Here is a 22830-nt window from a genome sequence, read left to right on the forward strand (position 1 = left end):
CAAGATATATTTCGTCCTTATCACATTAGCAATGCATCAGGAGATTAAAGGCATGCAATCTTCTAGAAGCTTTTTTGAGGAATTGGTATGTCTAATTCATTTACGATGCTATAGTTCTCATTTGGAAGCTTTGTCAAACTCAAGGGAAGTATCCAGAAATATACACACTTGATCTTAATGTACTATTTTCCCTACGATTAGGAGCATTTTTTCCACTGGGTTGTTGGTACCTAACTAGGTTTTAAGGAGCTTGTTACTTGCGTCCAAAAGACGTAGAGTTTTGACTTAATGCAAACTTCTCATGTTTCTCCTTAATCTATCAGTTTTTTCCCCACCTTGGGTTTTACTATAATGAGGTTTTTTGAGTTTTACCTTTTTATACATTCTTCCGTTGATTTGAGACTCACATTCGCCCATTAAGCGACAACTTCATCAACTGAACTTACTTCATCGCTGAAAACCTGATGCACCATTTACTTGAGTATTTACAATACTAAAGGGGGAGTGTTGCAGTCATAATTATGTTAGAAATGTAAATGTGTAAATCATAGATATTCTTATGGGATTCTATCATGTCTTTAGATATTATCCTATTAGAGTTGTAATCCTATTGGGGTAAGAAATTTATGTTCCTTACTCATATAAATAGAGGCACAATGGGAGTGAGAAACACACCTCATAATTTATCCAATTCTCTTTATGCTTGCTGCACCCTCTCCCTATAACTCTCCAGTTAAATAGACCCTACAACCAGTGGCGAAGTCAGGAATTGTTGGAAGGATGGGCGAACTTAAAAGAGTGCAAGGTTCAAAAAAAATAGCAACAACCAAATCCTTTTATATCGTAATATCTTCCATAATTTATCAATATAGTAACGTCTTTTGTACTCTATCAATGAAAACGTCGCATAATTTACTCGTTATCAATAAAAGCAAATACATCTCTCTCAATGTAAACAATCATGTCATCACTCAACCATTGATCTCTCACTTTGTTACGCAATGGTGTTTTCACAATATTCATGGTAGAAAAAGCTCTCTATACTGAAGTGGTTGCAACCGGTAACACCAAAATCAATGTAAGAAGCTTATACACCAACATATAGCTTGCACGCCTCCTAATCTTCACCAACTTCTTTGCAAGATCACTAATTCCTTCCGGTCTTAGACTCTTAATCCTAGAGTACAATATACTATATGATTACTAACTAATTAAACCAACAATTCAATTAATCAATACCAATAATCATATAAATTATTCAAAAACAAAATTCAATTCAATTAATCAATTTCAATAATCAATTAATAAATCATCGAGAATTCAATTTTTACCCTAAAAAACAATTTCATTCATCAATAATTAATCATATGATTCATAACTATAATCAATAATCAATAACTATATTAGTGTATTACTCTATGATTCTATATTAATTAACAAAAATTTGTATTAATTAATCAATTAGGGTTAGGGATAATATAAATTTAGAAATTAAGAAAAAATAGAACACAAAAATCTTTGCTTTTTGATTGGTTTTCAAAAGGGAATGGGGGACTCAATGGTGTCAAGGCAGAGGTAACGAGAGACCAATGGTCCCAACTTCAATTATTTTTTTTTAATCAACTAAATGAAACGACATCATTTGGTAAAGGATTTTTCAAAAAATAAAATAAAATAAAACACTGCTGCACAATAGCAGCAGGAACTCAGAAACTAGAAAGCAGGCTGAGCATCCATAACTTTCGACAAGATTAGAGGGACAGAACCACCGCTCCTAGGCTTAATTTCCAGCTAAGGGAGGGGCGGTCGCCCCTCCTTGTCCCTATGTAGCTTCACCAATACCTACAACAATATAGGTATCATTATATAACTTAATAAAAAAAGATTACTTTAAAAAATTCAGTCATTTTTCTTAATTTTAATGTTTATTTTTATTTCATCAATAACAATTTTAAAATACATGTAGAATAAAAGATTTTAAAAAAAAATGTGAAAATAACATGTATTAAACTTGAAATTACGTGTATATATATATATATATGTGTGCAATGTGAGTAAAAGTTTTTAAAAAATATATTAAACTTAAAATTACATGTACATATATTTTTTTTTTTAATTTCGTATGTATATGTAATGTATGTAAAAGTTTTTAAAAGTATGTGTCCCAGTGTAATTGACATGCATGAAAGGAAATATATATATATATATGTTGAACTTCTCAAATTTTATCTAAAAGTACAAAATTATAACTATATTTGTTTAACTTTTAAATAATTTGGTTGAGTGAAATAGTGCGTGATATTGCTTCAGATAGCTTGAAAAATCTCTCACGTTGCCAGAAATCCAAAAATTTTCTTCCTTATGATTTTTTCATATTAATTAAAGGCATATACTTTTCTTTATGTTAATATATTCTTTAACTTCATGTCTTATTTCAAGGACTTTTCACCAAATCATTCAGGGTATGATTTGTGGATCATAGAAATCATGTCGAGTTTGTCATCCCCTTGCTTCTCATGATCGATCATTTCTTAAAATGCAGCACACCAAATGTACAATCAACAATGATACAATTTGGATGAAGAAAAGGTGAAATTATCAATTAACTATTTATCACGTGGGACTCTAATTATTTCAGTCCTTGGTTTCCCTTCAATACGTGCCACATATTGGCTACAATATCATGTTTCATCAGGGTTATTTAAAGCATGTTTATTTATGAAAAGGAATCATCTCAGGATTCTTTTCCATCTAATCCACCTAGTCCATGATTCAGGTCATTGAAATTTAATTCAACGGCTACAAACAAGAGATCCCTTTAAAAGTGCTAATAATTGTAGCCGTTTTTTATCAAATTTCAATGATCTGAATCGTGTACTAAGTGGATTAGGTGGAAAGGGATCTCCGGATCCCTTTCCTTTATTTATCATGTATGGAAGCACAATGAATGAATATAATTACTAATTATGCGTTTATTAATGTTTAAAAAATGCATTATTAGGTGGATCGCATCTGCATTCCTTCTAACTCCTTATCGCTTCATATCTACATATAATATAAGATGTCCTTAAGGAAAAATGTAAGAAGTATATAAATAGTTTACACTAATGAAGTAACACAACGGGTAAGCCTTTTGTTGTCAGTCCAAGTGGTGGAAGAGAGCGTGGGCATGCGCTCCTAAAGTTGCGTAAATGAGATAATATTTACGTGTCTTCAATGCAAGATTTATATTCTTAAACTTATATTTTTATATTTTGATTTAGAAAATATTGAGTTTCAATTTTTTAGTTTTCTCCTCAGAATTTTTTAGACTTATATTCTTATATTCTTAGTTATAAAATTTTTGTCTTTGTATAATAGAAAACAATGGAGTAAAAACTCAAACTTGAGTTCAAGTTTTATTATTATTATTATTATTATTATTAATTTAGGTTGGGAGATAGTTGGATCAAAACTCAATTTTTATTTTTCTAGGTTGAATAATAACCATGTGATTGTTGGGAATCAAATTGTTTTCCGCCCAGCGAACCCAACTACTAGGATTTTAGAGTACATGGGGCAGGCCATTCTTCTTAGGATAAGGCGAGGGATGAAGAGGAGAGGAGGGATGTTGATGCTAAGCATTGTGACCATCACAGTTGAAGCTACATATGGTTGGCGTACAACCTACGGGCTTTTTTTTGTTTGTTGGCATGGACTCACCTTAAACTCAAATCTCATTTTGAAACGAAAATCTAAGTCTTACTTTGACTATTAACTTAAGTATGAATTTTAAGTCTTTGATTTATTGGACAAGGTGGAACTAGGCTTATAGAAGGTTGTACACGTATTCCTAGTTTAGTAGTCTATTGCCACCCTTAACATAGTTTTTCTCTATATGTTCTGTCTCGATCAGCAAGCAATGCCTCATCCGGCAAGTGAATCATCACGTGATCATACTTGTAAAAGAGTTGGAGAAAATATATGTTCGTACTTGCATAGGATGTGCACAACATCGCCTGCCAACTTTTTAACATCCGACTTTTGCAACCACCATGCTGTCAATTTCAACAAAAATCTTGACAACATTATCAGGTTCACCCCATCGGGAGGCAATATGTATCGAATACCGACTAGAACATGGCATTGGAGTAACACATGATAGTCATGACTCGTTAGTCCCGAAAATTTACCATCATCCACGTTAACACAACGCGAGATATTGGAAGCATACCCATCTGGAAACTTTATAGAAGAAAGAAACTTTTTCTCATCCGGTGTAATTGTAAAAAACGGATGGCCCTTTCTCACTTTTTCACCATTTCTCTTCATCCACAAAGGCTCTTGTATGCCCATTCATTCCAAATCAAGGCCAACTTTGACCGTGTCCTTCGATTTTCCCTCAATGTCTAGAATTGTCCTAACCAGTGTATCACACACATTTTTCTCATTATGCCTGACATCAAGGTTGTGTCTCATTTTAATTTCGACCGGTATGGAAGCTCAAATAACATACTCTTATGGTCCAGTTCAAATATGTATCCTACTTACCCCTTTGCCAAACGAACCAAATTCCAAATTATTCAGCTAATCCAAATCTCATCTCTATACCATTCTTTGGGTCTTGGACAAGTCTCTATTGTGCCATAGAAGGCTTTATTGTTCTGACATCACTCATGATCCCACAACAACCATCAACGATGACACAGATAACAAACTTTTCCCATGTGCCAAGAAGATATAACGTTCTCTTTGCATAATGGGCATGCCATACAATGCTTAATGCTCCAACCGAAAATCATTGCGTACGCGAGAAAATCGTTTATAGTCTACATCACTGTTGCTCACAAGCTAAACATCTTCCCAATAGAATTATCGTATGTACAAACACCATTTTCCATAAATCCTTTAACTTATCAGTTAATGGCGCAAATAAACATCAATGGACTTTTTTGGATCTTCATTAATTAAATCTTTTTCATGCACTTCCAAGGCGGCAAATTATAAGGAAATACAACAATCAACCAAGTGTTGTGAATTTGGTTTAGAACCCTAAATAGATTAAATCCATTAGTGGCAATTCTAAATTTGACGTTACGGGGTCAGTTGCAAAATTGGGGTAAATCTGATCGAACTCTTTCCATTCGTCTTCGTCCTCATGATTCCTCATAACATCGTCATTTGCCCGTCCTTTCTTATGTCATCTCATGTCGCTTGCGATATCGTCGATATATACAATCAGCATGTCATACTTGATGCACCTTTACGGATCATCCTTCTACCACTCATTCATCCGCTCTTTTGAGCCGACAAGACAGTTTCTTTTTGTGTTTCTCTACGAAAAACAAAAAACAAAACAAAACAAAAAACAAAAGCAAACTAAGTAAATTAATCAACTTTTATTATAATAATGCAATAAATTTTGCAACAAAAAACAAACATAAAATTCATACAAAACTAGGTAGTACCTATTCTAGATCCTTCGCCTTCATATGCCACAATCGGTCCATCGTCGAATGCATGTTCAGTTAAAGCAGCAGAATAAGACATCTACAACATTATAATTCTCAAAAGGTAAATTTGATTATCCAAACAAATTTGTTCTTTATTTGGAGATTAGAGACTTATCGTGGTAATCCAAGATTGTCGACAGTGAAAGTATAGGAAAAAGAAACAAGAATTTAAAATATGGGGATGATTGAGTTTTAGAGTTTGAGGGAAGGAGAGTTTTGGCATTTGAGGGAGAAGAAAATGATGAACTTTGGGAGAATTGTGAGGAGAAGAGATGAATGAGGTGAAGGGAGCGAATCTGGGTTTTAAAGAATCCCGTAAACCCTTTGCACGATGAAGACTTCGTCGCCTGAAGTTTACATTTAATTTAAACCAACCATTTCGAAGACATTGCTCAACGAAATATTTCCTCATGCAAGAAATAGTTTGTCGCACAAAGAAATAGCACCAAATCATCATTTACCGTGTTTTTCAGAGCTTGTACGATGAAGGATAGAGTCCATCAGGCAAACATCTGTTGCACAATGAACTGCTTCATTACCTAAAGTTTTTTTCTTTTTCTTTTTTTTCTTTTTTTTTTTTTTTTTTCTTTTTGCGGTGACGGGTTGGCGCAACGAATACTTTAATTTGTTGTGCAAATGGCACTTGGGCGATGAAAACTACATCATCGCCTAAAGTTTGGTCGCACAAACAGTTTTTTCTACTAGTGTTTGACTAGATGGTGAACAAGCAGTTTGGGCTTTTTGAGGAAAGGTTTGTCCTTGATCCTATTAAGGATGATGTTGCTAGTAGTATTTAAGGCTGTGTACTACTTTGGATTGGGTGGAGCTTGCTTATCATTAATTCATCTACTGTCATTCTGCTGAGAAGAGAGAGGCGAGATGTTTTAGTAATCTCTTCTTCTGTCGAACCTCCTGTCGTGATCTAGGTTGGAGCTCTTCTTCTGAGTTTTATCATCCCAATCGATTAGGACTTCAGCGACATCAAAGCACTCTGCCATGGTGGCATGTCATACTTCTTCTTATTCAGCTTTTGGGAAAGAGGCAAGTAGACATAGAGTCTATGCTTGAAGCCCATTGTAGCGAGCCTATCGTCCGGCTTCTCAATCTCTGCCAATTTTGCAAGAAATCGCTTCAAGTATGCTCTAAGACTCTCATTATTAGCTTGAGTGGTTATGCTAAAAATGGCCACGTCAGCTTGCGAACATCAAGACATACAAAGTAAATGTTCGTGAAGATGTCGGCTAGGTTTTTTAAAATCTCAATGAAGCTGGTTGGCAATTTTGAAAACCATCTCATGACAGGTCCCTCTAAGTTAAACGGGAACATCTTGCACACCTAAGCATTGTTATTGCTATACAAAACCATAACATTCATGTAGTGCATGATGTGGTAGTCCGAGTCAAAATCTCCATGAAAGCATTTAAACTTGGGTTAAGTGAACTTCTTTGGGGGAGGTGTATATTCAATTGCTGAAGAAAAAGGGCATATGACCTTAGCGGCAACCTTGATGGGCAGTCAATTTCGAAAGTCTTTTAGAGCGTCCCCAAGGTTGTCACGGTTCAAGGGTCTACTGTTATTACTGTTCAGATGACTCGAGGAAATCAAAGTTGAGATGTCAGGGCTCCATGCAAGAGGCTCATGCAGTGTCCAAGGGATCGAAGTAATGTCGGACTCGGATTCTACTTGCAGAGGTTCGAGTAACCATCTGGCCATCACGTTGTTTGCACTCACGTTTGGATCAACAATCTCTGCTAGGGTCGGAACAAAGGTCGATGTGATTAGTTGTCCTGCTAAGGTTATGGTACTTAACTGCCCATAACTAAAGACATAAACTTGGATTTGCAGGGTAGTCTCGCTGGAATTCTCCAAGGCCTTCATTCGCCTATTGATATTCACAAAGTTTGCACGGTTTTCCACTTGAAAAGTCGTGTAAGACTTTTGTAGCTCGCCAACAGAGGTATTGATTTTCTATAAAGTCTCTCATATATGATCCATGGTGGGAGTAGTTCCGGTGGAGGGAGCTTTGTTGTTCCTTAAGATGGTTGAGCCGTCAGGGACCTGATTACTTGCGCCTGGATAGCAGAGGCATCAGGAAGTGGATTGTTTCCCACTGAGGTGTTAACATCAGGGTTAATTGAGCTTTCTTTGGCAAACATGATTGTGGTAAAGTGATTTAGTAAAGGAAATATGAAAGCATCAATTATTGCAACCAAATTCACGCACCACCGTATGTGTAGGAAATGCACATACTTGAATAACTGTAAAAGAACAAATGATCGTAAAATCACCTTGGCACCAGTAAAGTATGGTGAAAGGCTCTTAGACTGACAAGTTGGTAAGCAATTTATGAAACTCAAGCAGTAGGGAAGAGAAACAGAGCATGTGATAATTGCGTTACTGAGATGAACCCTAGAAGGATATATCTATACTCGTTGAGAGAGAGTCCTTGTAGGATATGGAATCTGTATTAAACCGGAAAAATCCCAGAGGATATCTAGGAGTACATATTCCACCCTCTTAGGAGTGTGATTACATGCACTACAAGCCAATCCCTAGATTATAAGAATCTCCAAGAATATAGGAAACTTATCTGATCCCCGATCATATCAGGTTTCCGTATCTTGCGAAACATAGTCAATCTTGGTGAAGTTGACGAAGTTCGCCTACCTTTCCGAAACACAGGATATGGTGGCATCGATGATCTGTATGTACAGCTCAGTTTGATAACAGTTGTTGGGTCTATGACTGAAGTTTTGAGGTATTCATATTCCAATTTGTCTTGCTCAGACCATGAAAAATCATGATCCCACAATTAACATGTCTATTATTTTTTTTAAACAATAAAAAATGTGTCAAAATTTGATTGCGCCAAAATAAGAAAGTGAGTATATACTTACTAATGGTTAACTAAGTGTTATCGCCTTACATTGTAAAATTTTAAGGGGGTTATAAAGGGAACAAGCCAAGAAATCTCCAACTCATTAAGTGTGAACCAATTGTGGGGATTGACTACAATACATATAGGTACTTAGGCCATCTCTAATGAGGAGATGCGATTTCATATGCAAAAACCATAGTTATATTTTTTGTTTTTTTTTTTTTTTGTAACATATTTATGTTTTTAGGAGATATGCAAAAGCCCTACTGCAATGGAAGACGTGTAAATTAGAGACTCATTGTAAATTTAAGTTTTTATTTGTATCTTCATGCGAAAATGAATAAGTTACATTCCACAATTGAAGAGTTTTTGGGCGAAGAAAAAATATAAATGTCAATTTCAATGTATTTTACATCTTTCACTAGAGATGTTCTTCATATTATCATCCCGGAGCAATCAAATATGTTCTTTAAAAGTTATTACAATTTACAACATATATGAGGGTCACGTAGTAATAAGTACTGTAGACAAATGTCTAAATTTGATCATAACTTTGGCCTTAACAAGAAAAGAAACGGATCTGCTGGAGTAAGAAAGATATATCTCAAATTAATAACAGTATTAAAAATACAATCCAATATAATTAGGAAAACAAAAAGGAAAAAATAAAGGCGGGAGTCCAGTCCCCGAGGCAAAGGAGTTGGAATGGAATGTGTGAGTGAGTACGTAAAAGGAGTGGGGAATTGAAAAAGAAAAGGGGAAAAGTAAAAGATTGATGAGAGAGGCAGAGGCAGTGGCAGCCATAAACATGTCATATGATAGGATGTCTGTCCGGAGACATTTATTGTATAAAGTTGCACGCTTTCTTTTCACCTCTTCAAAATTCTGTCTCCATTCCCTATTTACTTTTTTCAGTCAGCTTCCAGCTTTTGACTGGAATTTTATTTTCGACATCTATGCGATGCAAATCCCCTTCACCAAACGTTTTACACAAATTTTCGTCCAAAAAAATAAGAAAACGTTTTACACACAAATTAAACAATTTATGTCATGCACATATATACTTAAGCATGCAATGCATTAGGGTTAAGTTTGATTAGTATGTTCTGCACTATCTTTTTAAATATGTTGGAAAGTTTTCTTATGTTATGAGATTAACCGATAACATAAACATTTATGTTGTCTGACTTCAAACTATTGATCAAAATGATTTTGCCTAAATATTATTTTCGTATTTAGCTTACAATTAGAACTTGTAATGATGCCTGACGCTAGGGTTTGAGTAGTTATACATAGAGGAACTTTAGCAACGCTAAACGCTAGAGTTTTAATTTTTGTGTAAATATGGGGTCTCAAGTTCAACCAATATAAATTTGCAATAGATATTACTGCATAAAACTATACCTTAAAAACATAAGATAATTGATTATGTTCAAGAAAATCACTTTTTTAAAGAAAACGATTTCCTTAATGAAACTCAAGTACAAGTAGAGACTCTAAAGTTGTAAAAGAGGATGTCCAAAGTAAGATAAGGCAGAGCTTAATTCTTCATTATCGCACTATTACTTGAAAGAGAGGAATTAGCAAGTCTATTGGCAACCCCATTAGAATTCCTAACAAATTGAAAACTTGATTTCCTACACACACAGGAAGATCAAATTTTTAAACTAAATTTACAAACAAAATGATGTGTCACAAATAAGAAATAAGCACGTTAATAACACTTAAATATTATTCAATCATTAACATACAAATTATTTAGCTTACAAAATTTGATTTAAAATTTTGATCTCTTTAGCATTACCCTTTTTTCTGCAAGATGCATAGATCACGTGAATGGAAGGGTCCACTCGCTCTCCTTATCAAACACACTTATATGTGTGACCCCATGCACAAACATTCCCGTCTCTCTTTTTTCTTTATTTCTTTTCTACATTCCCATCTAGAATTCAGAAAGGTAGGGTTTTATTTTTGTTCATCAGCTAGCAACAGCCTATGGCACCGGATTAAACTGCACTGTGTTTCCTCGAAATGACCTCTGTCAATGACAATTTGCTTGCATCATGCTTTTCTACGGCTATCTTCCTTTAGGTGAGCCATCCACTTAGGTGTTAGATCAGGGCCATTGCTATCGCTAAACAACAACAATATGTTGCAGATCAATCAGTTGGTCCAATTCTTTTAATTATCATAGAGGACCGTTATTTATTTGAATTCATGAGCTAGCATAGTTTTTTTATTACTTATCCTTTGAACTAGTATAACATTCAAATTGCATATACCTTCATGAAATCTTTTGTATGTAACCCTATCCAAGTTTTATTCATATTGTCGAACATGTAATCATTGGATTGACTCGATCATCAAATTATAAATTATACGTACATTTAACCTTAGCCCATTTCCATATTTGGTGTACAATATTATTAATTTTTTAAAATAGTTCTACTAGTGCAATATTCAGAGTTGTGCTGTCGTGCAATCATTTCTATAGTGGTAAATTACTGAGTTGATTTTGAATTTATAAGTGATTATAGTTAAGAAGCCTCCTTAGAGATTAGTCTTTTCAAAATATACCACCATGGTGTATGCGCTTTCTGAAGTCGTGATAGATAGTATCAAAGCTAGTCTAGTGAGTTTTACCAACGTAATTCCTTAATTAGTGAGGGGTTAGCCCTACTATAATACACTGCCCTTTTACTCAATTATACACTGTCAAACAATATGAACGCCACTAAATACAAATGAAAACGTTACATCAACAACAAAGGTTTACCTGAGGAAATTAACAGAGTTTAGGAAACATTTTACTTGACGGTAAATGGTTTACCTGGTGATATACGATAGCTTTTGGTATGTGGGCCAAAATGTTTCGTTTAGTGTAGGTTGTAATTTATACTTTCTTGCTTTGTTGAAAATGTGTTAGGGAAAATGTAAACCAAATCATAAGATGACGCATTCATATTTAACAAATGGAATATCGTAATCCCAATTAATTCGTAAAGTGATACTTTTCTTCAAACTAGAGTAAACCCATTTCTCACCACTTTGAAAAATAATGTCCCAATGATTTGGGCACTCCCCTTTACTCAAAACTAATTGGCATTGATAATTAAATGATAACCCCAAAATATTGCAAAAAGCTGCCCAATATTGAATTTGCAGAAATGCCCTAACCTCATCATTATTATGACATCCATTACTCACTGTCTAAAACTTTTTGGAGTAGGCTTATCTCTCTCCTTTTTTTCTTCCTCTTTCCTTTTTTCTTATTTGAACGGTTACGGTTAAGCTACGTCAACATCTTATATTAATTTTTTATAGAAAGAGAAAGACAAAATAGAGAATGTGAAATGAAGGGATGGCATGGGGAGATAATCCTAGTCCAAACTTTTTAGCTTTATCATCACAGTGAAAATCTCACATGAAGTTTTGAATCATGAGATGGGAGTAATTAGGGTTTGGGTTTGGTAAATGACAAGAGGAGAAGTTAACGTTAATTAAAAAGGTGTAATTAATTAATTAATCAGATAATTGGTAATGATTAATAATGGTATTATTCATTTTGCATGAAATATTAACCTAGACGATATCTATGACTTTGACTGCCAAAGTGGTGCTCTCATTGTTAAACTAATTAAGTTCGAAAGTTCAACTTCGATCTGATAAAACTTGTTTGATTTGATCCATATCTTCTACTTTTTTGACCCAAAAAGTGCTTTTTGATTGTAATCAAGCTCTCCACACACAGTACTACTACTACTACTAGATGTATAGCACACACTGCAATAGTAATTCATATCACTGAATTTGCTTGTTACTGAACATATAAATAAATCTCTACACTTTGTCTATCAGAATTAGCTGACATATATATATAACTAAATTAGTTGAATATGTATTTACCCAGAAAAGAAAACATTAGTTGAATATGCTTTCCAGATATATGCTTTTAAATGAAGGTAGCTAGCTCTCTTGAGCAAGTTTCCTTTGGCTCCTTTTAATGCAATAAAAACTGGGAAATCACCCTTCAATCTTCCTTTTATCATCCATTTACATGATATTCTTGAGATGCACGCCTAGTGCTGGACTCGACTCTATACACACACATATATATGTGTGTATATATCTGCTTTTTGGTAAATATTCAAGAGCTTCTTCTACTCCAGCAGAATTTTTTTTTTTTCTGATTTGATATCAAACTGATTTGCAATAATCTTTTGGCATGTAGTGGCCTGTACCATTTTCATGGTTTACCAGCAGACTATTTTGTCTGCTACTAATTAAATGAAGTATATATCAAATAAGGTACAAAAAAAGGCAGGAAAAAGTTTCAGATATGCAGTTCAATTGCTTTCAACCTTGAGTCATTTAATTACGAAAAATAAAGCAAGTACTGCACTAGTCTATAGAACAAGAAAAAGATGATGATTTTAAAAGTAAAGAGTGGTAAAAAGGTGATACCTAAACCAGTTTAAAAAGTCACTTATTAGTAAAAGTATTATCCGGGTAAGTAAATTGTGTTTGCATGCAGTGCAGGACGTGTTTTGGTCTACGAAATAACTAGGGTTTGTGCTGTGAACTCGTTTCTGGTTTTATTAGAACTGTAGGAATCTGATTAACTTGCTTTATTTGATAAAATTTGAAAGCTGATAAGTGTGGTTGGAAATGATCAGATGAGATTAAGCAAAAGGTAATATTGCAGTTTGCAGTTGCAGAGAGAGGGAGAGAAGCAATAATGCAATGTAGGATAGGAGACAGAGGGTTGCTTTTTGGGTACTTGGGGAATAAAATGTTGTCTCTCTACGAGGATTGGCGTGGAGAGACTCTCTCTCTCTCTCTCTCTCTCTCTCTCTCTGAACAAGAAGCCAATACTTGTACATATCTGTCATGCATGTAAAGAACAAAGGGGTTTTTGAACTTTAATGTTCGAAGAAGATTAAAATTTAATAAAAATTTGGTGTTAGATTACATATTCATTTTAGTCCTTTAAAGCGTACTTAATTCAAATTTATATTATTTTTATTTTAATATTTAATAGATGTCTAATTTAGTGTCTTCATATTAGATTTTAAATTTATTATTATACACATTTTAATTTTGTTTAACTTCCTCTAATTAATGTACCTAAACGTCCGTACCATAATTTGTTTGACTAAACTAGTGTACTAAAATGTCTGTACCTGAATATATTGTAATGAATTTGTGGCACATAAGAAAATATGCAAAAACATAAGCGTACCAAAAAGTCCATTTGTGGCACATACCTAAACATATTATACTAAACTAGTGTACCAAAATGTATGTACCTAAATATTTTGCAATGAATTAGCGATATATAAGAAAATATACAAAAATGTAAGTGTACAGCAAAGTCTACCAAAATATTTTCCTTATTATATAAGACACTTACGATAAATTGGTGATTGAAAATGTCAACAAATAAAACTAATTGATTTGAATTTCAAATTGTCACATCCCGGCCCAGGACGGATCACTTCCCCGGCCCGCTCCCCACCGTAGCACGATATTGTCCTTTTTGGGCTTACCATTCCCTCACGGTTTTGTTTTTGGGAACTCACGAGCAACTTCCTAGTGGGTCACCCATCATGGGATTGCTCTAGCCCCCTTCTCGCTTAACTTCGGAGTTCCTACGGAACCCGAAGCTAGTGAGCTCCCGAAAGGCCTCGTGCTAGGTAGGGATGGGAATATACATTTAAGGATCACTCCCCTAGGCAATGTGGGATGTCACAATCCACCCCCCTTAGGGGCCCGATGTCCTCGTCGGCACACCATGGCCAAGGTTAGGCTCTGATACCAAACTGACACACCCCGACCGAGATCAGGGCATGCTAGCCGTCACTTCCTTGTGACGGCCAGCATGCCCTGATCTCGGTCGGGGTGTGTCACAAATGATATTAAAATTTACAATATTTTACATGAAAATGTAATTCTAGACACCATAAAAGTATTAAAAAAAAGAAAAAAGATATTGAATGTATATGCTGGCATTAAATACAATTTAGGGACTAAAATCAATTTTTAATCTTGTACAAGACATTTTTCTAAACTTTGTCTTATTTAAGGATTAAAATTTAGTTTTCTAAAGAACAAATGATAAACATGAAAAAGGAAAATATGGAAAAATAAATAAATGAAAAATATAGGAGTTTTTGTGTGCATGGAGTGGTGAAGGACTTACATAATAAGGAGATATTATCACGATAATATTTTGTGTTGATAAAATAAAAATATTTATAAATATTTATTCACGTGCATATCTCTATATTATTAGTACATAACGTTATATAGCAGTATAAGATGAACTTATTATCTTTCATCACAATAACTGTACCCTCTCTCTGCTGGCTTCTTTCCACCTTTCCCCTTTACCACTGTATTTGAATTTCTGCTGGCTTTGTTTGTCCATTCAATGGCTGATGTGTAAAAAGAAGGGAAGCTCTCTCTCACTTGTGCCATGATAAAAATTTTTGAAATTACGGGTCCCATTGCAATGGATCCTTTTCATGAAATCCTATTTGCATAGAAACGAAACCAATCTCACGACATATTCTCACCGCTCTCACGTGATGATAATGTTACCACTCTATTAATATATCATCATTGAATAAGTTTAAATTCTAAGATTTGTGGTTATCTACTATACAGATCTCATTATTTAAATTTATCTAAAAGTAAATATAGAGTGGTAAGCATCACCATCACTTGAGAGTGACGAGCAAAAATATTTCCCAACTGAAGGGACTTCGTGCTATTTTCTTTTATATGTAAAAGGGCTTCAGAGGGTTACTATATTGTATAAATCATAAGCTTTTTTATTCTTTTGTTGTTGAAAATATATAAATAAAACATATGCAGTCATAATAGTACAATTATCAATATAAAACAAACAAACAAAAGAAACAGGAAAAATAAAAGAGTTAGAGTAGATAGATTGGAAATCCCCTCCTCTTGCAGGAAATATAATGATAGTGCTTATTACTTAAATGTTAATTAATGTGCCTATTTAATTTACTAGCAAGAAGTATAAAAAATGTGGCCTAGCCTATCTTGGTTTTCTCTGACTACTTCCTACTAGTGAGAGGGGAGTAAATTTACTTAAGATGATACCTAGACAAAATTTTGTAAACTAAATGACATGAAAGTTGATGATTGGATTATTACTGAAGTGTTGATTAACATGCTTATTTTTTATTGATAACACCTCATTTATTTTGCAAATTTTGTCTACAAAGGTCGTCTACCTAGCAGTACTATCGGGTGAATCATGCCATTAAAATGGGTAATTTTAGACAAATCATCTATTTAAATTATATTTTATAAATCATATAACATGGTTATTAATGATTAAATTATGACATAAATTTTATATTTAAATTATTACATACCCACCCCTCTCTCTTAGTGTAAATAGTTTCCCTTAGTATAAATAATAGTGTTTGTTAGAAAAAAAGTATTACATTAATCTTGATTAATGTACCACTTAGTACTACAGAGTAGTGATATTTCTTTTCACTTATAAGTGAGAGGTCTTAAGTTCGATTCTCGCCAAAGGCGAATTTGAAATTATTGTTAGCCCATGTGAAGCTAAGCCCACCCCCTTTCCCTTAGTGTAAATAATATTATTTGTGCAAAAAAAAAAAATTATTACATAAATGTTGATTAATATGCTTACTTTTATTGGTGACATATCCCATAATTTACAAATTTAATTTAAAAAATTAATTTACCTAGCATTATCCTTGAAACTTATACATTGATATATGCAAGTTCCCAACAGTTGCAAAATGATTATAAAAATTTACCCTCTTATTAAAAATTAATTTACCTAGCATTATCCTTGAAACTTATACATTGATATATGCAAGTTCCCAACAGTTGCAAAATGATTATAAAAATTTACCCTCTTATACTAATTTTCTCCCAAAATAAAAATCTTAATTAATGAAATAGCGCAAAGATTAGTGTTATATTTACCATCATTCGTATCATTTCTCTAATAGAGATAAAGCTCACTAACACAATGGATCTCATCTCTATTAGAGAGATTGTATAAATGATCCTACATGTAAATAGTAAAAATAGGATTTTTGTAGTGAAAATAAAAAGCTAACAAAAGCCGAGTAATCACAGAAAAAGTAAAAGAAAAAAGAGTAATGAATAAATAATTAAAAACTCAATAGCAGGAAGTATAAAGAAGGTGGCCTAGCCTAGCTTGGTTTTCTCTAACTGAAACTCAACTCAAAACTCCCCCCTCGGCTGATCATAGCTACTCTCTCTAACTCTCTCTCTCTCTCTCTCTCCCCTTGCACTTGAGGTGGTGGTGTTCAAGCCTTCCAAAGCTCCAAGCTTTTTTTCTAAGTTCTATTCTTTCGTCTCAGGTTAATATTTGGGTGGGGGGTTAGAGGGGGATAAGAAATATAAGTAAAAAAAAAAAAAAAAGAAGTGATTATTTGTGGTTGTGAAGAAATTGCTTGTGGAAAAACAAAGGGTGGGTGTGGGGGGTGGGTTTTGATCAAGTGATGCGCTCAGGAGGTTGTGCAGTTCAGCAGACCCTCACAGCGGAGGCTGCTTCGGTGTTGAAGCACTCTCTCAGCCTAGCAAGGCGGAGAGGCCATGCTCAGGTCACTCCTCTCCACGTGGCCGCCACTCTTCTCAGCTCAAGAACTAGCCTCTTGCGGCGGGCCTGTCTCAAATCTCAGCCGCACCAAACCTCTCATCCTCTCCAATGTCGAGCTCTCGAGCTCTGCTTCAATGTGGCTCTCAACCGCCTCCCAACAACTCCCGGCCCTCTCCTCCACGGGCAGCCCTCTCTCTCCAACGCCCTCATCGCCGCCCTCAAGAGAGCCCAAGCCCATCAGAGAAGAGGCTGCATCGAGCAGCAGCAGCAGCAGCCGCTCTTAACCATCAAAGTCGAGCTCGAGCAGCTCATCATCTCCATCCTTGACGACCCGAGTGTCAGCAGAGTCATGAGAGAGGCAGGTTTCTCCAGTACCAACGTCAAGAACAACTTGGAGGACTCCTCAACGTCCTCCGTTTTCCAGTGTTATAGCAGTTCCGGCGGCGTTTTCTCCTCTCCTTGCTCTCCTTCTCCTCCCTCGGACCGTCACCACCAAAACAATATCATTCCTGGGAGTTTCTGGCAACCCCATTTCCTGGCTTACACTTGTGAGCAAAACCCACTTCTTTTTTCCCCTCAAAAGACAAAACCTCCATTGATAATCAGTAAACCCACCACCACCACTGAATACTCTGGTAGTTCTCCAAAGGAAGAAGATGTTAAGTTGGTGTTGGAGGTGCTGATGAGGAAGAAGAGGAGGAACACTGTGATAGTTGGTGATTCAGCTTCCATGACTGAAGGGCTTGTCTCTGAAGTTATGGGGAGGATAGAGAGAGGTGGAGTTGGAGTTCCTGAGGAGCTGAAATCAACCCAGTTCATCAAGTTTCAGCTCTCACCAGTGGCTGTGAGGTTCATGAAAAAGGAATATGTGGAAGCAAATCTCTCAGAGCTCAGAAGAAAAGTGGACTCATCATTTGTTGGAGGAGGAGGAGGTGCTGTTATTTATACGGGGGATCTGAAGTGGGCTGTTACTGATGAGCAGAGAGATCAACACCAAAACTCTGGTGGGTATTATAGCCCAGTTGAGCATTTGGTTTCAGAGATTGCAAGGTTGGTCTCTTCTGATAACTCAAGGGGGAAGGTGTGGGTGATGGGAACTGCAAGTTACCAGACATACATGAGGTGCCAAATGAGGCAGCCACCTCTTGAAATTCAATGGTGTCTTCAAGCTGTTTCTGTTCCTTCTGGTGGTCTTGGTCTCTCCCTTCATGCTTCCAGGTTAGTTTTTTATTTTTCTCTCTTTTAACTTTATTTTATTGTTATTATTATTATTATTATTATTATTCATGTTCACTGTTATTTTATATGTGTGTTTGTGTGTGTGTGTGTGTGTGTGTGTGTGTGTGTGTATGTATGTATAAGTACTACATGGATGATGGTGATTCCTTGAAGCTTTGGTGTAATGTTTTGTACTATAGTGTTGCTTTAATGTTTACAAGGTCTGCATGAAACCAGAAACACTGGAAAAGTGAGAGACAGATACAGGAACCACTGTCATTTCCTTTGCTCTTTGTTTTGTCAGGATATGTAGCCACGGATCAAAATTACATGTTTCACTGCTAGATATTTAGGATGGAAGGAAAAAAAAAGAGTTCACGAGGTCATTTTTTCTTCCTACATTTATGCACCCAAATTTCTTTTCCAGAAATGCAATCCATATATATTACAAAAGAATAAACATAAAGAAATTCATTTTGCTTATTTTGGTTATCCGCATAATGAGAAACCTAATTTGGGATCAGAAATGAAACCTAGGCCTGCTAATTATTTAAATTAGTTTATAGAGACGGTTTAACCAATTTAATGAAAACGCCAACAACCCTTGAGATTTTAGATGATCATAATAAGATAAAGCTAATATAAATGTGTGTGTGTGTATTTACATATAGTTGGCTTATCTTAATTAATCAAATATTTTATATGATAAATGAGGTTAGTATTAACGTTTATATGTTGTGCTTGTGTGTTTATCAGCGTCCAAGACTCGAGAATAATCTTGTCTCAGAAACCATCTGAAGTTCTGGAAACAAAACCAGTATTCAATAGCAAGGATGAGCAACATTATTATGATAATAACAAGCTCACTTGCTGTCAAGAATGCACTTCAAATTATGAAAAAGAATCTCAGCTCTTGAAATCTGGCCAGCAGAAATTGCCTGCCTGGCTGCAACCACATGGAACCGAAGCCCGTCAAAAGGTACTAACCATTCCACCTTCTTTAAATTAACTTTTTGATACCACAATTTTAGGAGAATAAGTTACGTTGCAAAGGTAACGGTATTCTAAACCAATCACACAATGCTAGCACACCGTGCTTGATTTGGGATACTGGGCACATTAGCTATAGTTGTAATTAAATCGGCAAAATTGATTTACTATGTTTCTTATTTTAATGTGTTAATAAAAAATTTCAGGATGAAGTAACTGAATTGAGGAGAAAGTGGAACAGGTTATGCTACAGTCTGCACCAAGGAAGGCATGCAGCTCAGAACAATTTGAGCTCTTCTAATTTGTACAACAATCAAAGCTTAATTGGAAACAACTCCTCTTATGTTTCAACATACCCTTGGTGGTCTACCAAGAATGGCATCTCTCCCGATCCGGATTCAATCTCCTTCTGTCATGATCCACCTTCGGAGCCTGCTCACGGCTCTAGTCTCGTGCCTCAGTTTAGGAGACAACAATCGTGCACGATCGAGTTCAACTTTGACAATGGGATCCAAAAGAATCAAGTGGTGGAACCGAGTTTGGATTCTCTGAAAAGCACTGAAGGCAAGGAAGTGAAGATCACTCTTGCTCTTGGCAACTCTGTGTTTTCAGGTTCGGAGAAAATGGTGGAGAGAAAATGCACTGAAAGAACAATAGCTGAAATGTGCAAGCTACTGAAAGAGAATGTTCCTTGGCAATCCGAATCCATTCCTTCGATAGTAGATGCAATTATCGACTCTAAAACTGCCAGGCAGGAGACTTGGTTGCTGATTCAGGGGAATGATTCGACTGGAAAAAGAAGGCTGGCACATGCAATTGCTGAATTGGTTCTGGGATCTGCTGATTCACTCCTCCATATCGACATGAACAAAAGAGAAAATGAGATGAACCCGAGAACAGAAGTTGTAGCAAGAGCCTTGAAATCCAATGAGAAACTTGTTGTCTTGGTAGAAGATGTTGATTTGGCTGATACCCAGTTCTTGAAATTTTTAGCTGATGGTTTTGAAAACCGAAATTTCGGAGAAGTGAGTAGAAGAGAAAGGATTCAAAGCCAAGCCATATTCATCTTGACTAAGAGTGACTCAACAGTATATGAAGATCAGGCCAAGTACCTGGATACTGTAATCCAAATGACATTGAAGACATTGAAGGTTGATGAGAAAAGTAGTACTAGTCCACTTTTTCAGGGAGTTAACTTCGATCACAAGCGAAAGGCTGAGTGGGAGCTAGAACTCAAGACCAAGAGTCCCAGAACTGAAGAGAAGGAAGATCCAAGTGTGGTTGCTGTTGAGAATGTGAATAACAAGAAGGTCTTCTCAAGGCAATCAAGCTTCAACACCCTTGATCTCAACCTCAAAGCCGGGGAGGACGATGAAAACGAAGACAAGGCTGGGGAGTTTAGCCCCATTTCAAGTGACTTGACTCGCGAAACCAACACCGATCTCCAAACCCCACATGGGTTTCTCGAATCGATGGAGAACCTCTTTGTTTTCAATCGAAGTCCGGCCAGAGATCGAGAGGCAACCGAGCTTTTCTTGTCCAAGATGGAAAGGTGTTTCGGGGAGGTATACGGGAAACAAAATGTGGTTAGTTTTAGTGTGGATAAGAGGGTGTTAGAGGGGGTTTGTATTGGGTCTGGATATTTTCCCAATAGCTTGTTTGAGAAATGGCTGAAAGACATTTTTCAGACAAGCTTGAGGGCGGTTAAACTTAAACTTAGCGGGAAAGAGGGTATACTTGTAAGGCTCTGTTTGGGTGACAAAGAAGATGGCATTTTGGAGGGTTTCTTGGGATCTTGTCTTCCCAAGAAAATCCATATTTCTTGAGCGAGTGGTTATATGGAAAACTTCCCAAATGTCTGCTTCTGTAACAACTCCTAATTTTCTAAATACCATGTGTTTTATTTTTCCTGTAGTTCCACACTCTTTTCTCTATCTTTTTTTCTCCAAGTAATACTAGAGAGACTAAATTTGTAGACAATTTACAAATTAAATAACGTGTCACCAATAAAAATGAGCACGTTTATCAACGCTTAAGTAATAATCTAATCATCAACTTTCATGTCATTTAGTTTTCCAAATTTAGTCTCCCTAGCATTGTCCTCTTCCTCCCACCTTCAATTGCAAACCAAATAATTTTGTTTTCCCCAAATTAATTAGCACAAGGTTCATAACCCTAGACTAATCTCCAAAGAATTCAAAGTTGCTATGGAGGACATCCAAAAACATAGCTTCTTGTGCCAGCAAGTAGGGAGACATTTTTTTTACCACATTTGTGTACCAAGATTTATTGAGATGTTATTAGGCCTTAACACAGTTCAGTCTGATCGGTTTCTTGGCCAAAACCGCCACCGGACCGTCTAAGACAGCAAGCCAAAGTCAAGCACCAAGACTAACCATGGTCAATATGCCATGAAATTAGTTTGGTCGATCCGATTTGCCTGCGACGACAATTAGAGGCTTGCTTCGTTAGATGTTTTTCAAAATAAAGAGGGACTCGAAGAGCACTTCAAATGTTTTGTTTTTATTTTAGGAAAGTGTTATTGATACTTCAAAAATCTCATTTTACACTCCGTACAAATATATTTTTCTTTCCAAATATAGAAAGTTTGAAGTGTAGAATAAGATTTTTGAAGTGCCATTAACAATTTCCTTATTTTAAAATGGTGGAGAATAGTTTTAAGTTTCTCAAAACAAAGAAGTATTCGAAAAGTCGAAGGCTAGAGTGATATAGGAGCTTATTAACGCAACGTGACAAAAATAAAATGCCAACTAGTACAAATGATCAGTTTTTGAAAATTGGTAACATAAATGATCAATTTTTAGTAACGACGATATATTGATGGCTCAACAATGAAATAACAACCATATAACGATGATATAACATTAATATTCCTACAACTATATGTCAAAAAATGATCATTCCTGCTAATTGACTCAAATAAAAAAAATAAAAAAATAAAAAATAAAAAAATTGAAATCAAACAATAACCTTAAAGAACAACAAAACTAGAATCCACCAAAAAGTAAGAGACGATTATGCTGGCTTAACATTTAGGTTTGCATAACAAAGCTTGCACTGTCTTTTCACAGTTAGGCGCACAACGTGCAATTGGTAATGATTCTACTACAGTATTCGCAAACTGATCCTAAGTAATCGTTAAACAAATAAAAAAATACCAAATGGTTCCTAAAACTTAGAGCCATAAAAAACACTGTAAATATTTGATGCATGTCTTTCTCTTTCGAAATAGCAGATAATAAACACCAGAGCTCAAATCTTCAAAGCTTTATTCTTATTACTTGAATTGCACCTTTCAACTTGATCAATTTATTTCTCAATCTTATTTACATTATTTATAGACTAACTAAAGTATAAAGGTAGTGAGAACGAACGAGAAAATAAACTTGGATAGACCAAAGATTCGATCCTTCCAATTTAACCTTCACTCTAACTATATGTATAGGTGTGTGTACATGCTGAGGTGCGTTTGTACGAACCATGCATGTTGAAATGGTCCCGAATCATCAAACTAAATTTAAACCCCATAAACTGAAGTTCCCAACGTACTCTTTCAGCAAGCATGCTTACACACAAGTCACAGCCACTCT

General features: G+C 35.5%; 1 protein-coding gene across 1 annotated transcript; it reads left to right on the plus strand.

The window, feature by feature from the left end:
- The first annotated feature begins 16911 nt into the window (after nucleotides 1–16911).
- LOC137737519 (protein SMAX1-LIKE 4-like) lies at nucleotides 16912–21133 on the plus strand. The gene is made up of 3 exons (XM_068477029.1): nucleotides 16912–18229; nucleotides 18986–19208; nucleotides 19426–21133. Exons 1-3 carry the CDS (start codon nucleotides 16914–16916, stop codon nucleotides 21043–21045), a joined length of 3159 nt encoding a protein of 1052 aa, XP_068333130.1. The 5' UTR covers nucleotides 16912–16913; the 3' UTR covers nucleotides 21046–21133.
- The last annotated feature ends 1697 nt before the right edge of the window (nucleotides 21134–22830 follow it).

The sequence above is a fragment of the Pyrus communis genome, chromosome 6 (genome assembly GCF_963583255.1).
Source record: "Pyrus communis chromosome 6, drPyrComm1.1, whole genome shotgun sequence".
NCBI classification, from domain to species: Eukaryota; Viridiplantae; Streptophyta; class Magnoliopsida; order Rosales; family Rosaceae; genus Pyrus; species Pyrus communis.